Source organism: Bactrocera dorsalis, chromosome 2 (genome assembly GCF_023373825.1).
Source record: "Bactrocera dorsalis isolate Fly_Bdor chromosome 2, ASM2337382v1, whole genome shotgun sequence".
NCBI lineage: Eukaryota > Metazoa > Arthropoda > Insecta > Diptera > Tephritidae > Bactrocera > Bactrocera dorsalis.
In genome coordinates, this window is record NC_064304.1 from 88,026,945 (window position 1) to 88,053,204 (window position 26,260).

At 37.5% G+C, this 26,260-nt stretch overlaps 2 protein-coding genes and 1 long non-coding RNA gene across 4 annotated transcripts; 2 read left to right on the forward strand and 1 right to left on the reverse strand.

Annotated features, from left to right (window-relative positions):
* Positions 1 to 235: 235 nt before the first annotated feature.
* On the reverse strand, positions 236 to 7,981 carry LOC105229582 (ataxin-2 homolog). The gene is made up of 7 exons (XM_011209962.4): positions 6,907 to 7,981; positions 5,876 to 6,255; positions 4,653 to 5,811; positions 4,425 to 4,584; positions 3,090 to 4,356; positions 2,850 to 2,992; positions 236 to 2,750 (listed from the first exon to the last, which is right to left on the reverse strand). The coding sequence occupies exons 1-7, from the start codon at positions 6,954 to 6,956 to the stop codon at positions 2,454 to 2,456; spliced, it is 3,456 nt and encodes a 1,151-aa protein (XP_011208264.2). The 5' UTR covers positions 6,957 to 7,981; the 3' UTR covers positions 236 to 2,453.
* Positions 7,737 to 8,197, forward strand: LOC125776486 (uncharacterized). The gene is made up of 2 exons (XR_007421749.1): positions 7,737 to 7,869; positions 7,930 to 8,197. It is a non-coding gene; the product is annotated as an uncharacterized LOC125776486 (long non-coding RNA).
* Positions 8,198 to 16,689: 8,492 nt separating this feature from the next.
* LOC105229583 (sodium-independent sulfate anion transporter) lies at positions 16,690 to 25,419 on the forward strand. 2 transcript variants are annotated; one of them, XM_011209965.4, is made up of 9 exons: positions 16,690 to 17,152; positions 21,627 to 21,896; positions 22,062 to 22,232; positions 23,085 to 23,287; positions 23,550 to 23,886; positions 23,942 to 24,103; positions 24,165 to 24,265; positions 24,560 to 24,745; positions 24,818 to 25,419. In XM_011209965.4, the coding sequence occupies exons 1-9, from the start codon at positions 17,122 to 17,124 to the stop codon at positions 25,145 to 25,147; spliced, it is 1,791 nt and encodes a 596-aa protein (XP_011208267.2). In that variant the 5' UTR covers positions 16,690 to 17,121; the 3' UTR covers positions 25,148 to 25,419. The 2 variants fall into 2 exon arrangements, with proteins under 2 accessions (XP_011208267.2, XP_011208266.2); XM_011209964.4 differs by lacking the exon at positions 16,690 to 17,152 and adding an exon at positions 20,985 to 21,281.
* Positions 25,420 to 26,260: the final 841 nt, after the last annotated feature.

The window sequence follows — 26,260 nt, forward strand, 5'->3', positions numbered from 1 at the left end:
GTATGCCGATGTTGTAATAAAAAAAATTGTAAAAGTTGTAATAAATTGTTACATAAACCAAATATGTGTATATTTTCGTTTTCTTCGGGTACGATTTTTCCCACAATCTACAGATGTACATACATACATACCTAAGCATGCCCAAATCTCTAAATGTTTGTATATCCATTATTTCGAATTAAGTGTAGACTACCCTTACCCACCAATATTAAGCCTCCGATAAAAACAACCTGCAGTCTTTTAAGTTTTTGTGTTTTGTTTCTTTGCTCATTTTTATTTACACATATTTTAGTTTTTTTTTATTTTATTTTGCTTTAATCGCACTCATACATATATGTATATGTTTGCATATATATATTTTATTTAAATATATTTTTCATTTATCTTCTCGTATTTTCAATGTACGGAGTAATTAGCTTGTAGGAGTACAAAAGTAGGGAGAAAACTTAACAAAAACACATGTCTTACTCTCTTAGCATTCAGAATTTTATAAGGGGAGGTGCAAGTAAATATTTTTTCTCGATTTTTTTTTTTTGTAAATTCTAGGTAAAACAACGAAGGGTAAGTAATAAACAAAAATGACAAAAAGTAAAAAACGAAAAATAAATATGAACTTCGCAAAAACGAGCTAAGTAAGCACTAAAATCGAACTGAGCAAAATAAATGCATACAATAAACGCAGATGATTTAATGACATGTACGACACGGGTCCCCCATTAATCAAATATTAATTTATTTAAGTTTTTCGCTTCTGTTGACTTTTGGTATCTTATTAAAAAAAAGTTTCGTCTAATATTTATTAAGCACAATATTCACGTTGGTTGCTTTATTGAAGTGTGCACAATAATAAAAATTTATTTATGGAAATGCTTATCGAGGGGCTTAGAAAATAAAGTTATGCTACATCAATAAGGCTTCTAAAGGATTTGTCTTCATTCGAATAAAAACGTTCCAGAAGCTTATGCCGTTATTGAGGCCGACCTCAAATGTGATTAAGCAGCTAATCTTGTCCTAAGCGTTTAGTTTTATTTTGCATATTTACTTTTTTAAATAGAGTTAGGCTTAACTCAAAGAAATTATTTTCCAATTTTGAACTAAATCGTGAAATAACTGTTTAAGAAGTCAAATTGATTCCAAGTCCTTTAAGGCAGCGTTTATATTGTTACTACGAATGTTCATAGAAGCAAATGTTTTATTTTTGATTAGAAAATACTTGTTCATTTTAACGTTTCCCTTTCGAACACTACAAATAGCTTTCGCGCTGCGTTCAAAAAAGTATTAGAAAAGTATTTGTTTTTTGACATGGAATGATTCATAAAGGATTTCGTAAGAAATCAATATTATTATTCTTTGAAAAATTTCCATTGCTTTTTTAGTTTGATGTGAAAACGCATCAATCCGACATATGTACATATAACATAACAAAGTATTACAATTCGTATACAAAAACAAAAACTCTGCACGCAAATCAATAAAACACACGGAGATATTACAATATATGGAGAAGATATGCACGAACGTGAAGTGATGCGGCACGCGGCACGTCGCCTGCCGACATTGATTGCGTTAGACGCAAACGATACGCAAAGTTCTACCTAAGTCGGTATACGTCTTCCGAATGCGGTACTTTAAGCGATTTGGTATAACTTTCATCGGTTCTAATCGCGCAATTGTTTTTGCATTTCATTGCTTTTATTTTTATACGTTTAATTTGCATTATAGAAATTTTTGTTAGGTGTTTATTTTAATTTTTTTCCTTTAGTTTTTTTTTATGTCCGCTATGCAATGCAGCAACATCAATGACAGCAATAATAACAATATGAAGAAAAATGCATTTTACATTTCGTCCCTATTTTCTACAATGAATGACAGCAAACATGCCACAAATAGTTGCAAGTCAGATTTTATGGATAATTCTCATATTATTCTCATTCTATTAAATAATTTTCAATATTTATGTTTAAAGAAGGCAAGTAAGGGCATCTAGTTAAATTGCAAAATATATTATAATTTGCCTTGAAGTCAAATTATGATAGCAAAATCTTAATACCTTGCTAAGACGTTAGTTTTACAAAATTCAGGAAAACTTCTTGCAACCATGGAAACATTACACATATGTACATATAGATTCTCACCCATGACGAATTTCTAATATATTATTATTATTTGTATTTATATATTTTATTATATTGTAATAATTTTGCATAAAAGCAATGGTTTTATTGTTATTATTGTTGGCAGATGTTGCTTCGCGGTATTTACAACTTAATTCGCGTCTATACTTCTTATACTTTCCTATAGTATGTACTATGAATGCTCATAATCAGCCGCAGCATGACTTCTTCCCCCTCCCATTTCAAATTTTCAGCACTTCTTTCTATATCCACCGCGTGACGCTCCCTCGCTCTTTTATGATAAATATGTGTTTCGTTTTGTTGTTGTTTTGTAAACATTTACTGCGCTGGATGCTGTTGCATCAGTATTTGAAACGGCTGCGTTTGTTGTGGATGCTGTGGCGTCGTCGAATAGTAGTGATTCGGCATGATCTGTGTCGAATGTAATACGGGATACACGACAGGGTACATAGGCTGTGTTTGCGGCGCGAATGTCGGTTGTGGGCCCCCGCCAGCAGGGGAAGGCTGTGGTGGCGGATGGAACGTCTGATGCGGCTGTCCTGGGGACGGTGTAGTTGATGGTGGTGTTTGCGTAATGAACTGCAACTGCTGTGGTGGTGGTTCATACATGCGCACCTGTAATACAAGATTTTGAACATTGTTAATCAACTTCATTTATTTTGCATAAATAAAGGCGGACAACCAGAAAATATTTAATTATTTAATTACACTTACATTAACATATGGCTGCGATTGGAAATGTGGCGCATGTGGCGTTTGTTGGTAATGTATAAACTGTTGTATAGGTGCTGCTGCCAGCAAAGGTTGTCCGGTAGCTGTTGTTGCTGAAACATGAGTTTGTGACGCCGCCATCGGACCTGTTAATAATGAATTATCCAAATGTCATATTAAATTCGCACAAGAAAAATACAAAAAACAGCAACGATTTATAAGAAAAATGTATTGGGCACTCACCATAGTTGCCCCTGCGCATGCGTGGTTGTTGTCCCGTCTGTGGATGCGTTGGTGCTTGGAATGCGGGTTGTTGTGATTGCATCACATACATGGGCGTTTGGCTACCAGCTTGCACATGCGTAGCAGTCGTGTAGATGTTTTGCATCGGCACTGGTGTTTGCGGGGTGTGCGGACGTGATGGATTCGGGGTACTGGGGCTTCGTGGTGTGAATGGTTTCGCCGAAGGATTTAAGACGTGTGTCTTTTTAACAGTTGTTGTACCAGTCGCAGTAACACTGCTGGTCGCTGTGGACGATGCAGCACCGCCAGTAGGCGTGGTCAGTTTATCTGATGCGCTGTTTGGTGACGTGTTGCTGACCGGTGTGACTGTTGTCACTGGTGTGGCCTCCATCTTATTCACTTGTTGTGCCGATTGCTGTTGCTGATGCTGCTGTGGTGGGGTATCTGCCACAGGCGGTGAACTCTGCTGTAATTGTGACGGTTGCGCAGGTTGCTGCTGTGGCGGCGACACATGATACATTCCCTGCTGCTGAGCTTGATGCTGTGGTGGCTCCTGTGCCAAAGGCGTAGCCGGTTGGGCCGGCGGTTGTTGCTGATGTTGATGTTGCTGCATAGACGGAGGCGGTTGTTGCTGCTGTTGTTGTTGTTGATGCAAATGTCCTTTTTGCTGCTGCTGCGACTGCGATTGCTGCTGTGCATGTGGGGGCCCATGCTGTTGTTGGGGTTGCTGCTGCTGCTGCGTCAAATGTGACGGTACGTAATGCTGCTGCTGTGCTTGTTGTGGCGGCGACGCATGATGTTGATTGTGATGCTGCTGTTGTACATGCTGCATATTTATATGCGGCTGCGTTTGCTGTTGCTGCACAATTACTTGTTGAGGCTGCTGTGGCGGCGAAACCGAAGGTTGTGGTTGGTGACCCGCTACTTTACCCAAATTCAGATGTTGTTGTTGCTGTTGCTGTTGCTGCTGTAGTGAGGGTTGCGTTTGCTGTGAATGCTGAGGCGGCGACGTAGATGTACTATTCGCCAATTGAAAATCTTGTGCAAATTGCCTTAAGTCTTGCATTTGATTGCGCATTTGGCGCTGCGGCTGAGGTGGTGGTTGATTAGGTGGTCCTGCCATGACTAATCCACCACTTTGAGACTGTGGATGATTATGGGGACCGCCACCAGTTTGTAAGGGGGGTGAAGTGCTGTTATTAACTCCTAAGGGACCCCCAATTTGTTGTTGGCCGTGCGGAGGACCATGTGATTTCGCCATTGAAACCTTTATTCATATTAAGAAACGATTACAAACCTCGGTTTTAAAAGAAATACGATTTTAATATAATTTACCTGGTTGTGCGAGTCGTTGTAGTTTAATGGAGAATTTGTTTGAGTACTCTGATACTGACGCATATTACGATGCGGCATTGGTTTTCCCGAGTTCGGGTTAGAGTCCCCATTTACCTTTGATGGTCCGCCCATATGCTGCTGGTTTCTATATTGTGACGACCTGAATGGACAAAAATATCAATCTAGCATTAGCAAACTGCACACATCTGTTGTATGGCAATGACGTACCCATGAATTATTTGCGGGTAATTTTGCATAGGTGCTTGGTTTTGAATTGGCATTTGTTGATAATTGCCAACTTTGCCTCCACCAACACTCGACTGACTTCCACTACTGCCTTGAGCCATGTTACCACCGCTGCCACCAGCACCAGATTGAGTGTTAGAATTATTGGATATTGGTGCATTGCGCAACATTTGTTTACCCTGTGGGACTGTTTTGCGCTTCATCATGGAACTGCCGCCATATTTGTTGCCACCATCCGAGCCGCTGACAATTCCAGTGTTTGATGACAGAGGTAACGACGATGTATTTTTAATGCCTCCTGCCATGCCACTGGATGACGATTGTATTGAGCTGGTTTGCTGTTGCTGAGCTTGCTGCGGCTGACCCATATTTGAGGAAGCCGGCGCGTTTACCATGCGTTCGCTACCCATCATATCAATGTTACCTCCGCTGTTGACACTACATCCGCGATCCATATGGCCTCGTTGTGTGGGACCATTGCCACTGGTTTGTGAAGATACGGTCGAAGAGGTTGAATTGGTGGAAGCCATAGCAACAGGCGGTGGCGGACCAGTTATACTACGCGTTGGCTTTGTTATATATCTTTCAGCCACAATTTCCCGATGATCGTACGCACTTGTTCCCGGACGTTTGCTCCGTTCTCGATCATCACGTTCGCGATCGCGTTCTCTATCACGTTGTTCTCGTTCACGATCCCGTTCACGTTCCCGGTCTCGCTCTCTTTCTTTTTCTCTCTCCCGCTCGCGTTCGCGCTCTCGTTCACGTTCTAAATCACGTTCTCTTTCACGTTCACGGTCAATTTCGCTACTCGGTCGTTCCACGGCAGCGAATAGAGTCTCCTCATCCCCGTTCTCTAAATCAACACGCTCTCTGTAGATAGGATTGTTTTCGATTTCTGCAGCCAACTTCTCGGCCTTGGCCTCCGCTTCTTTAAACTCATCAGAATCTACTTTATCAAGTTGAACAGTATATGATGACAACGAATCATCAAATGTTGACTGAACTCCAAAAACATGTTCATTTTGCCTAAACATATCATTTGGGTCCCAACCATTAGCGGCACCGTCTAACTCAATGTCGACATCGCCATTCATACCAGACGCATCCCATGGTTCGAGCTCTTTCTCCTCAAATCGAATACCTTTAAAAGAACACTAAGAGATATAATAACCCGCAAATTCAAAGATATCTTTCCAGTAACCTACCATTGAATTTTTCAGAGATGGCGCCGTCCGTTGCAAAAGTTCTCGTTGTGGCATAACGAGAATCGAAATCTTTTGCCGATATATTTACCACTGTATCACAAGGAAAAATCATGTGATTCGGGACATGCTTACCCTCATCTTCATTTTTATTTGTTTTAATGCATAATGGTAGTTCCAGAGCTACATCAAAACTTGGCGAGAAAGTGTGGAATACGCCCTCGTAAATATTACCCGAACGTAAGCGAACTTGAACAAGACTGCCAACTAACGATGTGGCCGCGTGAATGAAATGAGTGTTCTTATACACTCCCTGTGCCTGCGTACGACCTTTATTTGAATGCTGTTGATGTTGTTGCAATTGACGATTGTCGGGCACGTATCTTGAAGGTGAAAAAAATTTGTTATTTGATTTCGAAAATAGTTCCAAAGAAAACAAAATCCTGGAAACATAGTCTTAGTTTTTTTTTTTTTACTTGTTAAACACCCTAACCTTAAATATCAAAATATATAATGAAAACAATATCGCGAACCATCGCACATAGTACGGTCAACGCACTTTCTAATTCATTGACATGACGTCTTGCCATCTACCGCTTTGTAATGGCGCAGGTGTGACGATGTGCGTATTTATAATAAAAATATATAATATAACTACGCTGCATACGACATTGAGAAATTCGTAAACAAAAGAAGGAAAAAAGTTGACTTATTTGCGTCTAATTTTTTGAAATTACTTTATTAAAAAAAAACACGTCTATCAATTCAGTAATAATTCCCACCAAACACCGAAATACAATATAGCGGTATATTATTTATAGAAGCGGTTTAGCTTAGAGACTTTTATATGTATGTATGTATATAGCAGGATTTGTACTGATAAAAAATATAATATTATAGCTTCTAAGCATATTCAAATTTTAAGGATATCGGAAGGCCTATTATTTTGCAATTAAAAGCACATGGCTAGGAATTATACTGTTATATAAGATGGGTAATATACTTTCCATATATCGCTATACTTCTCAACTTACCGTCCTACGCCACCAGGGCGATTTTTGCGTTTATTACTATTGGTATTCATAATGATGTTGTGTTGAAATTCACAACAATAAATGACAAAGTGGCACTTTCGCTTGTGCCTCTTTTAGATTTACGTCGTCGTCGATACTTGCTCCACTTCTATTTCTCCCAGTCTCAACGCTAAGATGCACTACGGTACTTTGTACGCGACGAAAATATATCCTGCTTTTAAGTGAACACGTTTCTATCTTTATCTCTACGTATTTAACAACTTCTACCAGAGCTGCTTTGTTTTGATAGTTTAATGATATATTTAAATTCTCAAAAAAGTTCCATACACCAAAAACACGATATGAAAGGAACGTTTCACACTTTGTCAGTTCTTTTTGATATAATTTTTATGCAATTATCGCAATCGAAACCACACACACAACGTAGCCGTAATCGATGTTGCGTTAAATATTTACTTTCTTTTTCGCTTTGTGAAAATATATATTATAGTAGTACACAATTTACGTTAATCACTTTTTTCACAGTGAAGTTAACTCTTTTACTTCTTTATTAAGCTTGGATTTAAATTATGGTTGGCAAATTTATGCTGATGTTGCTTCTTCCTCATACGTTTTTACTATTCATTCTACATTCCTTTTCGTTCATGCAGGTTTTTTCGCTTCCTTTTCGATTTGGTCGTGGATGCGTTTTTCTACACAATTCCGCTTCAGGGCGACGTTTGGTAAATTTCGTTTTCACTGCACACACTTCCTTCACTACTAGCTTCGTTGCCACCTTCTCACACTGTCACAATTTTACAATACTGGGAAGCAAATGCCAACATCACCCTCACGAAGTTGTATTTTTGTTCCTCTTACAATTTTCCTTCGATCCAGATTGAATTGACACAAATGAGGACTGAATATCTTAAAGATTATTAAGTCTCTTTTATAGTCGATCGGATGTATGCAACACAACTTCAGGTAAGGAGTTGTTTTGAGTTATTTCCTCGAAATTCGCTAACAATTGCCTAAACACAATAGTTTTCAGGTAAACTGCAAGTATCAATTATTACTGTTCCGTAATTTTTCGCTGTCACTGCTGCACATGCAGGGTTGTACCGAACTCAGAGAACGTAAATTATATACGTTCTCTGCCGAAGTAATCTGGCAGTGCTACCATATTTTATTACGCTACCTGCTGTTAACGATGCCGCGCACTATTTTTTGACGGCGCCGAAACTTTTCATATTATTAAATAAAATTATTAGGATGTTAAATATTTTTATAACTAATTTTATATAATATGCAATAATATGTTAAAATCAAAATTTTGTTTTTGTAGGCCTGTATTATTTTGGAACCAACTATAACGGTAACACAATAATATTTTTGAAAAGATTAACATAATTTGAAGTTTAAGAAAAAAATACAATTTTATTAAGATATCTTTATTTCTTATTCTTAATTGGCGTAGACACCGCTTACGCGATTATAGCCGATTTAACAACAACGCGCCAGTTGTTTCTTCTTTTCGTAGCCAGGTTCTTCCCCACCTGGTCCTTCAAACGGACTGGAGGTCTTCCTCCTCCTCTGCTTCCCCCGGCGGGTACAGCGTCGAATACTTTCTGAGCTGGAGTGTGCTCTTTCATCCGGACAACATGACCTAGCCAGCGTAGCCGCTGTCTTTTAGTTCGCTGAACTATGTCAATGTCGTCACATATCTCATACAGCTCATCGTTCCATCGAATGCGATGCGATCACTGTGCCCAACGCGCAAAGGGCCGTAAATCTTTCGTGTTGTATCGAACGACTCGGAGAGTTTCTTCCCGATCCTGATGGAGCTTTTGGTGTTGATCAACGTTTACATAGCCGTATTAGTTTTGCGGCGATACCAAATTCAGACATCGCGGCATAGAGGCAGCTCCATTTCGTGCTGCCGAAAGCAGCTTTGAAACAGACGAAGGGTCTTTTCCAAAATTTGGCGCATAGTGAATATCTGATCGGTTGTTGATTTTCTAGGTCTAAAATACATATATTCATTCCAATTTTTTTCTAAAAAATCGCGTGTTTGGGAAATGTTCTACGGTCCATTCTGAACAATCTTGTCTTTTCTGCAAGATTACATGCTCTTTTAAATTTAAACCAGGCAACCGGAAAATATGTGATATACATATGTATACATAGTACTCCGATCTGACCGATTCCAACAAATGATCATATATTAAATTTCATTCAGCTATCTCAAAAACTGACAATGAAATTTTTTTAATCCCAAAGAGTTAAACTTGCTTGCTCGAAATCCGTTTTAGACCCGAATCCTCTTAGGCAAAGTTGTTCAGAATGATCCGCAGCATATTTCTCCCATATGCGGTTTTTACATTTGTTTGGCTCCCTGAATCAACCCATTCTAAAATATATGTAAATCAACTACTACAAACAAACATTTTGTACCAACCAGTGGCGTATCCAGAAAAATTTTTTGGGGGGTGTTTTACGAAAAGTTTTATTACTCAACATATTTTTAATATAGCAGTTCCCTCGCGAAAATTCAGTTATAAGTTATAAGGATAGTTGAACTGCGAAAATTCATATTATACTGTTGAAAAGAATGAGTTAATTATGCAACTTGACAAATAATTATGCACGTTATAATGAAGAGCTTGTAAATTTGACCATGTACAGCGTAAAATGGTGTGCAGGGGCAGGTTATAGTGCGCATGGGTGCATAATAATGCGCATGATATATTACTAAAACAGAACATGTTGATGAATACTTTCGCAACCAAGCTTCTTTCGTAATATTATTTTTCTCTGAGTTTAGGGGGTGTTTTAACACCAAAAACCTCCCCCCTCCTCGTGGATCCGCCACTGATACCAACACACACAACAAGAACATTTTATACCAACCAGAGAAACAGAATCCAAGGAATTCTATATACAGTTGGATTTCCATAACTCGAATCAGCATAATCCATAAATAAACTTCGGGTTAGAGGGACTTCGAGTTATTGAAGGAAATTTGTATAGAATTTGACTTTTATTACAAATTTAAGAGTCCGAGTTTTGGAGAACTTCGAGTTATAGAATTTCAAGTTATGGAAGTTCGACTCTATATAAATATATAGGGGTTTTCAATAGGGCACTACAAAAGTACACCGATAGGGACAGCAAATGGCACCATATTTTCCCCGCTTTTTTGACATTTCTCTTCAGTAAGATTTGCCAGTTCATCATGGACAGATATCCAACAATGAGTCGACATTTTTTAAATTTACCACTGAAATTCGGAGTCTCTGGCTTTAAGAGCTATATACACTTACACTGACCGACATATTCGAAATACATGTTCGCTGTTGCTGTAGCGGCAGAATTCTGCTGAGTTGACAGTCCTTGGCTTGATAAAGAATCCAGGTCCGTTCCGATTAGGTAGACCTAACTATCGTGGGAACGACAGACATGCAGATACTTGCTAGTCGTTGCAGCTTCGATATTTGTTTTAGTTCCATGAGAAGATCCTGGAGGACGGTGATCTCCTCCGACTCTAATGTCGCCGCCGGGTAGTTGAGAGTCAGCACAGCCATTTGGATGCCTTTTAGAGTATTCGCATATCTGCGCCGTTGCCCTTGCCCTGGGGAATTCCTGTGGCGTGATTTGCCAGCTTCTCCGTTTAGCAGTTTGTGACTGGGTAGTCGAAGGCGCTGCCTTTCGCTACCTCGCCTGGCGGTCAGGGTTGCGTTAACGGAACAGCGGCTTCGACACACTATACACATCTCCTTCTTGCAATTTTATCATATTACAATATTTCGAATAACATTTTTCACTGCTGGGAAAACCCGTGATTAGTCTGGCTCTTTAGCTTTCCAACGACGACGACAAGCAGTAATATTTTATGTTTGCATACTTGTACTCAATCAAATAGTCTTTCACTTCTAGGATTCTCCATGTGTCCGTGGATGCGATATACATATGTACATAAATATGTTCGTATGGAGATAGGTTCGCCTGCACTATGTTGCTTAATCTATTTAACATAGTAATCGTATCTTATCTGGTTAAACATGTTAATAAACATAAAACTACGCACGAAATTTCGGCTTAAAGTAAATTAAGCAAACAAAATACGTCCGCAAAAATCTAAAATCAGCTGTGCCTCAAACCTACAGGCAAATAAGTCAGAAAAAAATTCACCTGCATATTCGGCATTTGTTCCGTAAAGAAAAATGAATAGTTTTTGGCAAAGTTGCAAGCAAAACAGTATGATTTTAGGTCCAATTTTTACCACAAACTGCAACCATCTGCAGCTATGACATCAGGAATACTATGTACTTTTAAGTGATTGTTGCGTGGTTTTTGCCTTGTGTATTCCAATGCTTTCCACCGTTGAGAACTTAACTGATTTTTAAAACATGCTGCTGATACACTTTTGCCCCAGTTTTAACCCCTTTTTCATAGAAGTGAGCTTACACTTAACCGGTGTACAGGAGATGCTGCACTAAATCGTTATACTCGTATGTATGGTAGCAGTAAAATGGCACCCGCATTGAACTTTTGGTATAGCATTTTTCACCATTGGAAGTTTTTGCATAGATTTTGATGTTAATTTCAACAAAAAAAAATTCATCTGATCGTTTTTCTGGTCGTTGTTAAGCCTAATTCGTTCAAGCGCGTTGTCAGATGATGACCATACTTTTTATGCGAATTTTGCCCTCGCTGTATGCACTGTAAACTTTGTAACAGAATTTATGGCAAGACCAATTATAGTGATGAGTTAAAAAGTGTCAATATTCATGGATTAAATACTTAATCTCTCAGATTTTGCGAAACAATTAGTTTTTCTTGACATCCGAATCTGTGATTCTTTACAATACATATTGAACTCTAGTAATTTCCTGAATTTTACATAAATATACCACACTCAATATTCCTTCTAACTCGAGTTAAGACATTTTCTTACTAACACAGATGCGTATATATGTATGTATATACATATGTCAAGCCGTGTGCATATATTAACACGAAAGCTGCGAACACATAATTCTATATTGGATAATCTAATTTTATATCTCACTTTGAGTTTAAGGAAAAAAAAGTTCCCAAATAAACTAGAGGGTACTAATTTAATTATCTATGAGTACTTAACATAATTTTAACGAAAATATTTGAACTTCTGTGATTTGTTTATTCACAACAAATATATGCATATCTACGATAATGTTTATTTTCTTTTTCAGCATCGAATAAGCTGACTTAATTTTGCCAATCATTCGAAGTAAAATATTCATATACTTCAAATAAAAGTTTATATACATTTGTACATTACAAATATACATATACATATATAGTACATATGTACATATTATAATTATTTCTTCGGTGTAAACTCGTATCGGCCACACAGTAGGAGATTTTTAAGTAGCTGACGAGGTGTTAATATAATGAGTTATAACTATATCTACATACATATGTATATATACATGCTTTCAACTGGGTCATATAACACACAAATGTGTCAGTCAGACTGATCGGTCAGCCCTCTGTACACGCTGCGGAGCTGCAGGGCACGTAGCAAAAGTGTGCAAAAATGCCCCAAGCTGTATGCTTTGCAAAGGAGAGCACTCCGTCTTAAGTACAACTTATCCAAAGTACGAAGAAATGATGAAAACAATGAAAAAATGAGGTTGTTACAGCTAAACCTTAATCACTGCGCTGCAGCACAAGATCTGCTAAAACAAACAGTTCAAGAAGAGAACATAGATGTCGCCTTACTAAGCGAGCCATATAGACAGTGTTCGGAAAGCTCTTGGTGCAAAGATAAAAGTGGCAAGGCAGCAATATGGGCCTGCAAAGGACATGCTTTCTCATCCCGCTCCAAAGAAGCTCATAATGGCTTTACATGGGCGATGATACAAGGTATATATTTTGTAAGCTGCTATGCTCGTCCTAGCGCAACAATTAAAGAATTTGAAGATTTTCTCCTGGAGTTGTCTCTAGAGACCAGAAACAAATCGCCAATAATAATAGCGGGTGATTTTAACGCATGGTCTACTGCTTGGGGTAGCAGAATTCCAAATCACCGTGGTCACCTCATTCTAGAATTTTTGAGTCAAACAAACCTCTCGATTCTACACAATGGCACAAAAAATACGTTTCAAAAGGGTAATAAAGGTTCTATAATAGACCTAATGTTTGCGAACGACACGCTTAGCAGACATATTAAGTGGAAGGTATCAGATATTTACACAAATAGCGACCATATGGCTATAATCGCTGATGTTTCGTTATTCCAAGAAAAGGAACTGTTTCAGAGAAATACCTCTCGAAGACGTAGTTTGCGTGAAAAGGAATTTGATACTGACGTCTTTGAGAGCGTCTGGAGTGCGGCAAAGGCACCAGGCGAAGACGCCACCCACCTAGTATCCGCTGTGCAGAAGGAACTAGTTGCAGCATGCGACGCAACTAAGCGCAGGACGAGATACAATCACAGTCGAAAGCCGGTATACTGGTGGAGCGATGAAATAGCCAAGCTGAGGAAGCTCTGTCACTTAGCTACACGTCGCGCACAGAGAAACCAGGGAGGGGAAAACGAAATCCGCCTCAGAGAAGCATTTAAATGCCAAAAAAAGCTCTTGAAGTCAGCCATTATCCGTAGTAAGAGATCCTGTTTCGAAAAGCTATGTGAAGAAGCAAACATAGACCCCTGGGGATCAGCGTACAAAATTTTTATGTCGAAATTCAAAAATAAGTCGCAGCAACCTAATAACGCATTGTTTATGAAAAATGTTGTCGAAGCGTTATTCCCGACACATGCTTCCATTTCTTATATTAAGCGAAACGAAGCTACGGAGCCACCCCTATTAGTCATAGAAGACGAACTATTGGCTATTGCGAAAAATATTAAAAACTCCAAAGCGCCTGGAATAGATGGTATACCAAATAGAGCCCTTAAAGAAGCCATAACTCTTAGACCCAGTTTATTTGTTAACATGTACGATGCGTGTATATTAGAAGAGGTGTTCCCCGATCCGTGGAAGATACAGCGCCTGGTTCTACTCCCGAAACCAAAAAAGCCACCAGTATTATCGACCTCTTTGCATGCTCGACACGATTGGGAAAGTGTACGAAAGCATTGTAAGAAACCGCTTGGAATTAGCAATCCAAAAAGCCGGCGGATTATCAGAGAGACAATACGGCTTCATAAAAAAGAGATCCACTATAGACGCACTACGAGAAGTCGTCGATATTGCGAAATGTGCAGTAAGTGGCAACAGATGGCAAGGTGGCACAAAAAAGTACTGCGCGCTGATTACCCTGAATGTCAAGAATGCGTTCGACTCGGCGAATTGGGCAGACATAATCAATGCCCTGGATGAAATACGGGCCCCTGAATACCTCATAAATATAATAACGAGTTATTTTAAAAACAGAAAGCTGATTTTTGATACGGATGAAGGCACCAAGAGCTACTCTATCACGAGTGGAGTACCCCAAGGCTCAGTGTTAGGCCCACTATTATGGAACCTTATATATGACGGGGTGCTAAGAAGGCAGCAATCAACAGACGTGAAACTAGTAGCTTATGCGGATGATCTCATGGTGGTAGCAGTCGCCAAACAATTAGCAGACCTGAGAGATAAATGCAATGAGTGCATAAATAATCTACGTCAATGGTTCTCTTCTATAAGTCTGAAACTGGCGGAGGAAAAAACAGAAGTTTTACTGATAAGCACTAGGAAGATAGAAGAACGAATAGAGCTCACCATTGGGAGTAATATTAGAATCCAAATTAAAATTTAAAGAACACTTGTAGTATTCTTCCGCCAAGGCAAACAAAATTTATATTGCCCTATCGAGAGTGACGACCAATAGAGGCTGTGTGCGTTCCAGCCGGCGATTCTTAATAGCGAAGGCAATGAGTTCCGTAATACTGTATGCGGCACCAGTATGGATACAAGCAATGGATATAAAAGCGTATGCTAAACAAATAATTGCAGTGCATAGACTGTCTGCAATCCGGGTAATAAGTGCTTTCCGGACTATATCAACCGATGCTGCTGAAGTGTTAGCCAGCATGCCGCCCATTGACATCCAGGGAGATGAACTCGAGCGTTTGTATCAATTATCAACGCCTAAAACTGTCTCGGCGAGGACAGAGGAGAGAAACAAGAGCACTAAAATGTGGCAGGAGCGGTGGAATTCCTCATCCAAAGGGCGCTGGACCCATCGACTTATACCGGACATCCACTCGTGGATAGACAGACGACATGGGGATTTAGATTTCTATCTGACCCAAATACTTAGTGGACATGGTTGCTTTAGAAGCTACATTTTCCGATTCCACAATGACATTAGTCCGAACTGTCCGACGTTTACAGAGTATATAGAAGACTCTGAACATGTTTTATTTTATTGCCCTCGATTTTCGAATACAAGGGAAAATCTAAAAACCACACTCGGTGGTAGTTTTACGGTCGATAATTTAACGACACTCATGTGTCAGTCGACTGATAAATGGAAAGCTGTCAGCGAAGCGTCAGCGTTCATAATGACCAAACTAAGATCTTTTCAACGGACGAGGCGTCCGTTAGTCCGCGCAATAGAGGAGACTTAAATATCTAGTCCCTCCCACGAAGTAATACCTAGCCGGTGGTTCCGTGGGAGAGTGCTGAGTTGGAAGTAGGTTAGGTTTAGCGGATTAAAGTTCCGCACTTCGGCTTTCGATGCTTCCCCCTACTTAAAAAAAAAAAAATACATATGCATATATTGTATTTGTGGAGCAATTTTTGAGACTATTCACCAAATATAGTGCATTTAGACCTTTATGAGAAGCTTTAACATGAAAAGACCAAATACTTACGTACATACATATGTACTTGATAAGTGTAACATGCCCGATATGTTATGTACGAGTATGTCATAGATAAAATGAAATATTGGCTCCTAATTCCATTCTGGTCCACAACTAAGACACCGAATGTTGATCGAAATTATAAGGTGATCGTTGGGCGTCCCAGTTCGTTGTTATTGCTGTAGGTGCAGGATGCAATTAATTTGCAAGTGATGCTCTCTGATTTGAATACATGTTCTTATGGCTGGCAACTAAAATAATGAAGATGTCGATTTATATGTCTAAATTTGGGGTTTATAATAAAATACCTTTAAAATTTACGAACTAATATAAATAAATCGGGTTATATTTATAATTTTCTTAAAAATTTCATATGAAACCCATATTGGCCATTTTCAATTTGTTTCTCCCCACATTTTTACGAATTTTATCTACATATTAGCTAATGAAGACATTTAAATTTGCGACTTTCCGAACGCGTAGCTAGCTTCTACAAAGCCACTCACGCAACCACTTTACATTACAGAGACCGCTGCTGCCCTTTATTGAAGCTCACTGAACGCAGATAGGATGCTAATTGCTTCGGCAAATTCTCTCGCTTCACAAATTGATAAGTGAGTGCAACGTCAACCGTCGCATATTTCGTCGCTATGCTGTTTATCCATTTGATTTATATCATTATTATTCATTATAATTTTGATCGAAACGGAAAATTACGGAGGCAAATTGAGATCTATAATTGAACCGTTGAGCACTGCTACAAGTGCGGAGGACCACTCATACTCATCGCAGACTTCTCTAACTAACAACAAATACCAGCATCTCACAGCGACAAAGAATGATCTACGAATTATAATACTTAATGCAATTTCTCATAAAAAGTTGTAGATAAATTTTATTATCGGTATTTGATATTAGTATAATGTCCGCATTTAAAACATTTGGCTGAGTAAGACAACACCTCAGTTGCACTCTTCATCTTATCGCGACGACGTCGATTACACAACCATCGGATGGTTGCGCGTTCCAGCTTCCGCGAGCCTAGATAAGCGCCAACGCTGTCGAAGGGCACTATCTTTTCGCAACTGATTGCAACACGTATCGGTTGGGTCTACGGGCGTATTAGTGCAAGGACACCTACGGAAACGCAAAAACTGCAAATTTCGTTTGCCACCAAGTGACAAGGAAAATTAACGATAAAACGCGTCTCCACGAATAACAAGAAAAATAAAGCCGATTTGTACTTAAAACACGTGTATTGTTATTTCAAGGTGAACCTTATTATATTTAAATCCTTCATTTGTCAGATGGTGGATTTAAAGAATTCTTAAAACAGTTAAAGTTAAACGCAAAAGTCGCGGCACTGTCAGTTGGTAGCGGAGGCTGAAATGACGAAACCTAAAAATTTAACTGCTGAAGGTATGTACAGCGGCTTAAAGCCTTACTGGATATTGCATGTAATTATTTCTTTAATATATAGGCAATTCAATACATTGATATTTTATGATTGGATTTAGTTAGCTTGGTTTGAAAAAAAAAAATCGGGAAGATGTAGAATTTGGTTAGCTCTTTATAGCTTTATTCAGTACTCAGCCCATTATAGTTACAAGTAAAGGGTGATTTTTTAAGAGCTTGATAACTTTTTTTAAAAAAAAAACGCATAAAATTTGCAAAATCTCATCGGTTCTTTATTTGAAACGTTAGATTGGTTCATGACATTTACTTTTTGAAGATAATTTCATTTAAATGTTGACCGCGGCTGCGTCTTAGGTGGTCCATTCGGAAAGTCCAATTTTGGGCAACTTTTTCGAGCATTTCGGCCGGAATAGCCCGAATTTCTTCGGAAATGTTGTCTTCCAAAGCTGGAATAGTTGCTGGCTTATTTCTGTAGACTTTAGACTTGACGTAGCCCCACAAAAAATAGTCTAAAGGCGTTAAATCGCATGATCTTGGTGGCCAACTTACGGGTCCATTTCTTGAGATGAATTGTTGTCCGAAGTTTTCCCTCAAAATGGCCATAGAATCGCGAGCTGTGTGGCATGTAGCGCCATCTTGTTGAAACCACATGTCAACCAAGTTCAGTTCTTCCATTTTTGGCAACAAAAAGTTTGTTAGCATCGAACGATAGCGATCGCCATTCACCGTAACGTTGCGTCCAACAGCATCTTTGAAAAAATACGGTCCAATGATTCCACCAGCGTACAAACCACACCAAACAATGCATTTTTCGGGATGCATGGGCAGTTCTTGAACGGCTTCTGGTTGCTCTTCACCCCAAATGCGGCAATTTTGCTTATTTACGTAGCCATTCAACCAGAAATGAGCCTCATCGCTGAACAAAATTTGTCCGAAAAACACGAACACTGATTTTGGTAATAAAATTCAATGATTTGCAAGCGTTGCTCGTTAGTAAGTCTATTCATGATGAAATGTCAAAGCATACTGAGCATCTTTCTCTTTGACACCATGTCTGAAATCCCACGTGATCTGTCAAATACTAATGCATGAAAATCCTAACCTCAAAAAAATCACCCGTTAATTAAAGGGCTCAATCCCAAGCAAAAAATAATGATATGTTTTATGCCGTATTCAGCGGATGTTATTGAAATAATAAGAGAAGTAAATTCGCTTTGCGTCATAAACCTGTTAAATAACAGGTGCTCGATTTTTCAAAGATTAAATAAATATTATAACCTTTTTGTAATGTCTAAAATTGTATAGTATGCATGCTGTTTAAGCAAACTACACAATCACGGACTGCAGAGTTAGACTCCTGCCGAGCATCAGTACTGATATACTCAAAACACTTTAGGGGGAGAGACAAGGTTTTTAGAGTAAAAAAAAGACTTTTTTTTGCGAATTTATTTCTCAAATATGGATTGAGGAATTATTTGGACCTTTTGCATATTATTGACCATTCGCAAGAAAAGCCATTTTTGTTACCATGAAAACCGTGGGGTAAGGTTAAATACATATATTTACAGTCGTAACAAAACTTGGCTGACTAGTGACTGACTGCTAGACATTAACTATTTCCACTATTTATAACACCCCTACAGCATTCAACGTTAAATTAAACTGAACACTGACAGCTTTGCCGAGTTGTTGACTCTTGCCGCAAAATTTATTACCACAAGGTGTCACAGGCGACCGTCACTCTAAGTGACGACAGTAAGCGCTTGCTTATCGCTCACTTATCTTTGTGAGAAAAAATTACGAAAATAAACAATTTAACGTAAAATTTTAAAATATTTTGACATAGCAGAATGTGTACAAATGTAGGAGTTTACTTAAATGCCCGTGGGAATAATATACGACTTACTAAATTTAGCTGAAGCACATTTATACGAGTTCCACATTTTTTTTCGCTAAAACTTTTTTCCTGCGGACTTACCTTATGTGTGAACATTATCTGTTGGGTTTCCAAATCAGACATACATATGCATGACGCGTGGGTTAATTCGTGACGACTAGTTTTAAAATCGTACCTAGAGGGCATTAGAAATAATGACAGTAAGAACATTTTACCCAGAATACACATTTTTTCGAATTTACTTTCACGTATTTTTTAGGGCATTTGAAATCGAAAGACGTATGGATTTTAGCTCATAAATACTTGCCTATTTAGTTCGCGGTCAGCTTCTTTGGTTCCCATGAAGAAAAACAGATTAATAATTTTTTGTGTACCAAAAGCATTTGCTTTATAGCGCGTGTCCCAGTGAAAACCTCATATTTGCGCAGAAGTATTTAAATGCCAATGTCACGATCGCAAACATATGTAAATAATGCCTAGTGGCGTACAAAGTGAGGTGAAACATGCATATGTACATATAAAGCATCAACATGTGAAGTGGATTCGGTTGTACATATGTATACGAAGTTCGTACAGACTCGTCAACTCGTAAGTTTGTACGATTCAATTGCGATAACTAGTTGGATGAGACAAAAAAATCAAAATTATTGTTCTTCCTAAAAAGCTTCCAAACAAATAGATCAATTAAAATAAAGGCTTATTTTTCTTTTTAATCCTTGTTTTGACCTGGATTGACATTCACTTCAGAGACGTTTATTTTTAGTTAATTTTTATTCCCTGAACAAAGTGTGTTAAGTTTGCTACGATGTTTGTATTTTGACACCTATGACATGTAGTTGCCTTACAAACCGAACGATCAGAATCAAGTACTTATAAGGAAACTTTTTAATTTGACTAGATGTCTTCACGAAATTTAGCAAATTACTATATGAGGCACCATTACAATCTCCGTGGAAGTTGTTCAGCATATAGCTGCCATTTGAACTGGTCGATCAAAATAAAGAAAATGATATTTTTATACACGTTTATACTATAGATAACACTTATGAAGGGTATTACAATGTCGGTGCAGCAAAAGTGAACTTTTTTTCTTGTTTTACTTTAGCCTGACGGTATCAATGAAAAAGTCATTTTTAAAATCTTGGTTTTAAGCAATTAAATATATGTATATAAAATCAAACCAAGTAAACGCTATAGAGTCGGGACGTTAGTTTGCATATAACGAACACAAGCGATTCATAAACGAACATACTCCAAGCATGGATTTTCAACATCGAACACTCGGCCTTGTGAAAATTATTACATGCTGGACCTATTAATATTAAGTGCAAATATAAACCCAATCGTAGTCGGGGAGCTTAAACGGACTATTAAAATCCATAGCAGGAGGAAAATTTTATCTTTAATCTTGCAATTGACATTTAGAAAATTTCTTCCGAGATCGTGGACTTCTTAACAATATCGACCTATTTTTATCTCTATTTACATAAATATTTAGTTAATTTGTGGTAAAAACTCCACTGCCATAGCTTCTTCTACATCTTCGGAAAGAATAAAAATATTTAACGATATTAATGTCAATTAATCTGATTTAAAAATTTGCTAACATCTCTTGAAGCGTAGCAGAAGCGCTAATAATTATTGTTTTGATTTATAAAGCAAAGTAATCAAATATAATTGATGAGAATTAGCATTAAAATGTTTATAAGCATATATAATTCTGTACTATATACATGTATGTACATATGTATGTGGACGTGTTCGAAAAATCCCCTAAGCTGTTAGCAAAACAAAAGGCAAATGCAGCAATGTTTGACTAACAATTAATATTACGTCGTTATAAACATACTTACATTGATCTATCTACGTACGTACATACAAATATATTTCTGAAAGCTTTCTCATAAAAACACTGATTTTGGCAGTAAACTCCCTAGCTTCAAATTATAGCCACGGTTAATTCAGCACTGAAAGCTTTGTATTGAACACTCGCTTGCTGTTATGAGTTTTAAAATTTCGCAATTAGTGTCAAAATGAGATTCTTCATAAAACGTACATTCCGTTTGCCACAGCTAACAAATTACAAATCCCAAAACAGTGACGATGGCTCACAGAAACGAAAATCAATAATTAACGAAAAGCCAGTAGAAAATAGTAGTTTTGACAAGACACAAACTGGGTTTTCGAAGAATGATGACGATATTCAAAATGCCGATAACGTAGTGGATAATAAATGTAAATATAATAACAATAATAACAATAATAATAATAGCAATTATTATACATGATACCAGTGATATGACAGACGTATTGGCGAAGGTTCCACCTGGTTTATATTCCAAACAGTTAACGGCCATGATAGTCGCACCAAAAAAAGGGCATTTTACAAACGTTGAGTACAAATTTCTGACACAACGCACAAAAACAATGATATTACGTCTAATTCGGTGTCAAAGCAATGTAACCTGAACTAATACAGATCAATTTAAAATTTTAATTATAATTTCAATAAGTCGAAAAACAATCCTTCAATATATATACTAAACATATATCTTAAATGTTTTTGTTCTTCACCTACAGCTCTGGAGGAGCTAAAACCAATGAAAAATGGTGAATTGCTAGACACTAAGGTGACGATAGATACGGTGAAGTATGAGCAACCACCAGAGAAACATTGGATTTTAAGACGCTTATACTTTTTGAATTGGCTAAAAACCTACGACCGTGAAACTGCTATAGCGGATTTAATTGCCGGCATCACATTGGGCTTAACGATTATACCACAAAGTATCGCTTATGCGGCACTAGCCGGTCTCTCTTCGGAATATGGCTTGTACTCGGCTATTATTGGTAAGTTGACAGAATGAGGGTACAGGTATTTCATTTCAATGAAGGTGAAGATATTGTTTGCTTTTAAAAACTGTGACACAATCTTGGCAAACAACATGCGTATACCTACTTATACATATATACGCCTCATTTGGCGCATTTCATCAAAATGATTTCTTCTTGCAGGCAAAGTTTTCTATGCATTGTTCGGCACAATCCCTCAAGTATCGATTGGACCCACAAGTTTAATGTCTTTGATGGTTTTGCAATTCGTCGGTGAACGCCCTATGCAATTTGTGGTTGTGCTCGCATTTTTAGCGGGTCTTGTGGAGCTTCTTATGGGGGTATTTCAACTGGGTAAGCTTCTATATATTCAAACTCCTAAATGAAAGATTTTTCAATTTTTATAATAAGACGTAATATGTTTGTGTGGTCTCTCTACCTTCAAACACGCTCATAATTAAATGTATATACCATTTAGCGTGTTTAGCGTTTGTATGTATATACTACAAGTATAATAAATCTTATGAATGCTTTTTCATCATTGAAAAGCTTCTCATGAATTTAGAACCAGCAATATTTCAAAGGCGTCCGTTTCCGGAGAACATCAAAACTCTCACTTCATTGGAAAGAAAAATGTGTCATTCATTAAATTATATACATACATATGTCAAATAGAAAACAAATGTAAATAACAACAAATACTATTTTCACATATCAACAAAGAAAATTTAATGCCACTAATTAGTTTAATAAGCAAAGCTGTCGATGATTATTCAATTATATTTGTCATTGTTTGAATTTAATGTTTGGCTCATTTTTCACACCTAATTGCTCATCTGCCATACATACATACATATACTAACATGAGATTCCTGCTTAAAATGTAGAAAGTTTAATTATGTATTTCCTGCAGCAAACGTGTGAATCTAAGTCCGAAAGTATGAGAAAACTAAGTTCGGACGGATATAAAAATATAATGTATTTATATACTTACGTATATAGAGTGAGAGTGATAAGTTGATTTCCTTTAAACTAAAGTACGCTAAAAGCTTGGTGTCAAGCTTTAGAGGTTCATTTTGTGGAACCGATTTAATAAAATTTATTGCGAAACTCTTTTAAATACTGTACATGCTTGTATCACAATAGATAAACAATAAAAAAATATATAGGCATACAAAAAATTTTCATTTCAAATTGTGCTTCCAGGTTTCGTCGTAAACTTTATACCAACGCCAGTAACGAAAGCATTCACCAGCGCCACCGCTGTCATTGTAGCAGCTGTGCAATTCAAAAATTTATTAGGTCTAAAAGGAAAAGGTGTACCGTCAATTGGTGAACTCTTCAAGCGGATACATTACTCGGATGCCATATTAGGTCTCATTTGTCTGGTGGTGTTGTTACTCTTGAGAGTAAGTATCATTTAATCCTTAATTAAATTAAAATCCGATTTTCTTCGAACCTTACATAAGTTATACACATATTACGCGGTTACACCTTTTTAGTAAGACATTAACACGTTTTTTTATATTGAATTCATTCACAAACCTTTTTTTGTTCCTTTAACATGTATAATTTTTAATCAGTAAAAACGGAGAATTGGCGAACCGAATATAACAATTGCTAATTTTGCTGAATTCATAAAACTAATCTTGATTTTTCAACTTTCCACAGCAATTAGCACACATCAATTTCAAGAAGAACACACCAAATACACGCAGACTTAAGAAATTTCTATGGTACGTAAGCATCTCACGCAATGCCCTGGTTGTCTTCATCTGCAGTACAATTACGTACTTCTGGGTGAAAAATCGGTCGTTGGAGGCGATACCATACACGCTTACTGCAAAGGTTACCTCGGCTCAATTGACATTCAGTTTGCCACCATTCGCTTTTGATTACAAGAACACAACACTCGTATTCACCGACATCATTCACGAATTGGGCGCTGGCATTGCGGTGGTGCCCATCGTTGCAATTTTAGCGAACGTGGCTATTGCAAAGGCTTTTGGTGAGCTCGACACTTTCTTAATCATGTGTTCAAAAAAATAATAAAACTCTTACAGTTAAGGACAATCGTTTGGATGCCTCCCAGGAAATGTTGACCCTGGGTATTTGTAACATAGCTGGATCGTTCTTCAATTGCATGCCTACTTGTGGTGCTTTCACGCGCTCCGCCGTCAGTCAGGCGAGTGGTGTGCGCACTCCCTTGAGCGGTATATATACAGGTAATTAGCTCCCCATACATAACACGAGAAACAGTCCAACATTTTTCTCTTTCTTTTTCAGCTATTTTGGTGTACTTGGCGCTCAGTGTGCTTACTCCGTACTTTGGTTATATACCAAGGTCGTCAATTGCGGCTTTACTTATTATAGCTGTTGTGTTTATGGTGCGTTAACAAAGATCAAAAATTCAATTCCCCATATTTCATAAAATTACGATAAGGGCACCCTTCATATGCATCATCTATCTCTGAATGTTTGCTCGCGTTTATTATTAACACATACATATTTGATAAACGTAATTCCATATATAGCACACCTTGGGCATTATTTTGAGCAGGTGCCTAAGCATCATCGAAAACTAAAAATATAGCTGTTGACATCCTTGTTGTAGTTGTTATTTTATTTACTTGTTAGAAAAATATAAAAATAATAAACTTTTGGCTGCTGAATTCTTCCAGATCGACTTCTCACCCATTAAAGAACTTTGGCGCACGAATAAAAAGGATTTCTTCAGCTGGGTTGGATGCTTTATCGTATGCCTCGCCGCAGGCGTAGAAGTGGGTCTACTCTTTGGTATCGTGCTAAATATGATTTTCGTACTTTTACGATTGGGCAATCCCAAAGTGGAGGTGACGCTGATGGAGGTAAGCGTAATGGGGAAATTCACCACCAAAATGTATGTTTCAATATTTTCTTCTTCTGCTCGAACATTACAGTGCGAAAATCGCAATTACATCTTCGTCAGTCCCACCTCCGATGTCTACTATTCAGGAGTAGAATATATTCGAGATAAAATCAACGATGCTTGTTTGCTGTATCGAGACGATTTTCCAGTTGTATTGGATTGTCGACGGTTCATGCAGTTCGATGCTACGTTCGTCGATGTAATCAGTGCTGTGGCTAAGGAATTGCGCGAACGTGATGTTTTATTGGTATTGTTCGGCATTAGTGAAGAATCACAGCAATTAATGCACAAATCGGAGAACATCAACTATTGTGAAGGTGATCGTATTTGCTCCGACGATTTGTCACCAAAGAAACAGTAACTACAAATGGTGTCGAAAACCAATTGTGATCACATTTGTAAATACATATATAGAGACTAATGAGAACACGAGAGAAAACAGTAGTATTATTGTTCATTAGAACTAAATAGGTGTTGTAGCTAGAAACGATATAGTTCCTCATTACTCGTATCTAATCATAGACCACATTTTTGTCATTATTAGTTAATTAATTAAAAGTATTTTATATTTAAAAATTATCCTGAATAAAGTATCCATATATTTATATATAATGTGTTGAATATATATGTTGATTTATTTTGTTTTCAATTTTGATCATTACATAAGAGTAAAACTATGAGATGATATTATTTGATACATTTTATGGAAGAAATAATTCAAAATCTCAAAATTATTGATTAAATGCAATTCCATATAGTACGAGTAGTTGCAACTTTCGCTATTTTGGCATCATTTGTGCTTGCTTTTTCGTATTTTAGGGTCTCTAAGGAATTCGGAGAGACTTTTCTTTGCTGATTTATGATAGCGTAAGCGGTTGGCTTTTTTCACTGCGCTGCTGATTCCACATTCTGCGGACTGTCTGTCAGATAATAATGTATGTATGTACATATATTGTATGAATGAAAAATAACGTACAAGCACACACAAACAAATGCAATGCACGTTTTCGTTGTAACTACTGACGTTAATCGTTGATCGTAAAACCGCATATGAAAAACAATTTCACTGAATTTACGCCGAATATGGCAATTTAATTTAATTTCGGCGTAATTCTCCTCATTTTTTCATTTGTTCTTGGTAAACAGTAGCTCAGATTTTATCTTTGTTGATTAATAGATTAAATGAGAAGCGTTAAACTGCATATATGACTGGCTTTGTATGTGTAGACGTGTATTAATAGTTTACCCTTTGTAAAGCTTAAGCGATAGTTAGTTGTGTGACGATTTTATGGCACATCCGACGAAAACAAATAATATTTCACGTTGCGCACACTGTTCTGAAACGTGCTTTAATGAAGGTTCGTATTGCAGGTCGATGGAAATGGATCTTTGCTACGCCCATAAAAATTCGTTAAGCGAAATGTTGTAAACTACTAAAACTGTAATACGATAAAAGAAATCGTAGTAGAAGGGT

What these genes read in the sequence shown, in the direction of transcription:
- LOC105229582 (XM_011209962.4), bottom strand. Translation starts at nt 6,956, where the DNA reads ATGAATACCAATAGTAATAAACGCAAAAATCGCCCTGGTGGCGTAGGA. An exon ending in CATCTCTGAAAAATTCAATG is followed by an intron (nt 5,812 to 5,875) that starts GTAGGTTACTGG and finishes GTTCTTTTAAAG; the next exon opens with GTATTCGATTTGAGGAGAAA. An exon ending in AATCGCAGCCATATGTTAAT is followed by an intron (nt 2,751 to 2,849) that starts GTAAGTGTAATT and finishes CTTGTATTACAG; the next exon opens with GTGCGCATGTATGAACCACC.
- LOC105229583 (XM_011209964.4), top strand. Translation starts at nt 21,080, where the DNA reads ATGAGATTCTTCATAAAACGTACATTCCGTTTGCCACAGCTAACAAAT. An exon ending in TAACGTAGTGGATAATAAAT is followed by an intron (nt 21,282 to 21,626) that starts GTAAATATAATA and finishes CTTCACCTACAG; the next exon opens with CTCTGGAGGAGCTAAAACCA. An exon ending in CTTGAGCGGTATATATACAG is followed by an intron (nt 24,104 to 24,164) that starts GTAATTAGCTCC and finishes TTTCTTTTTCAG; the next exon opens with CTATTTTGGTGTACTTGGCG.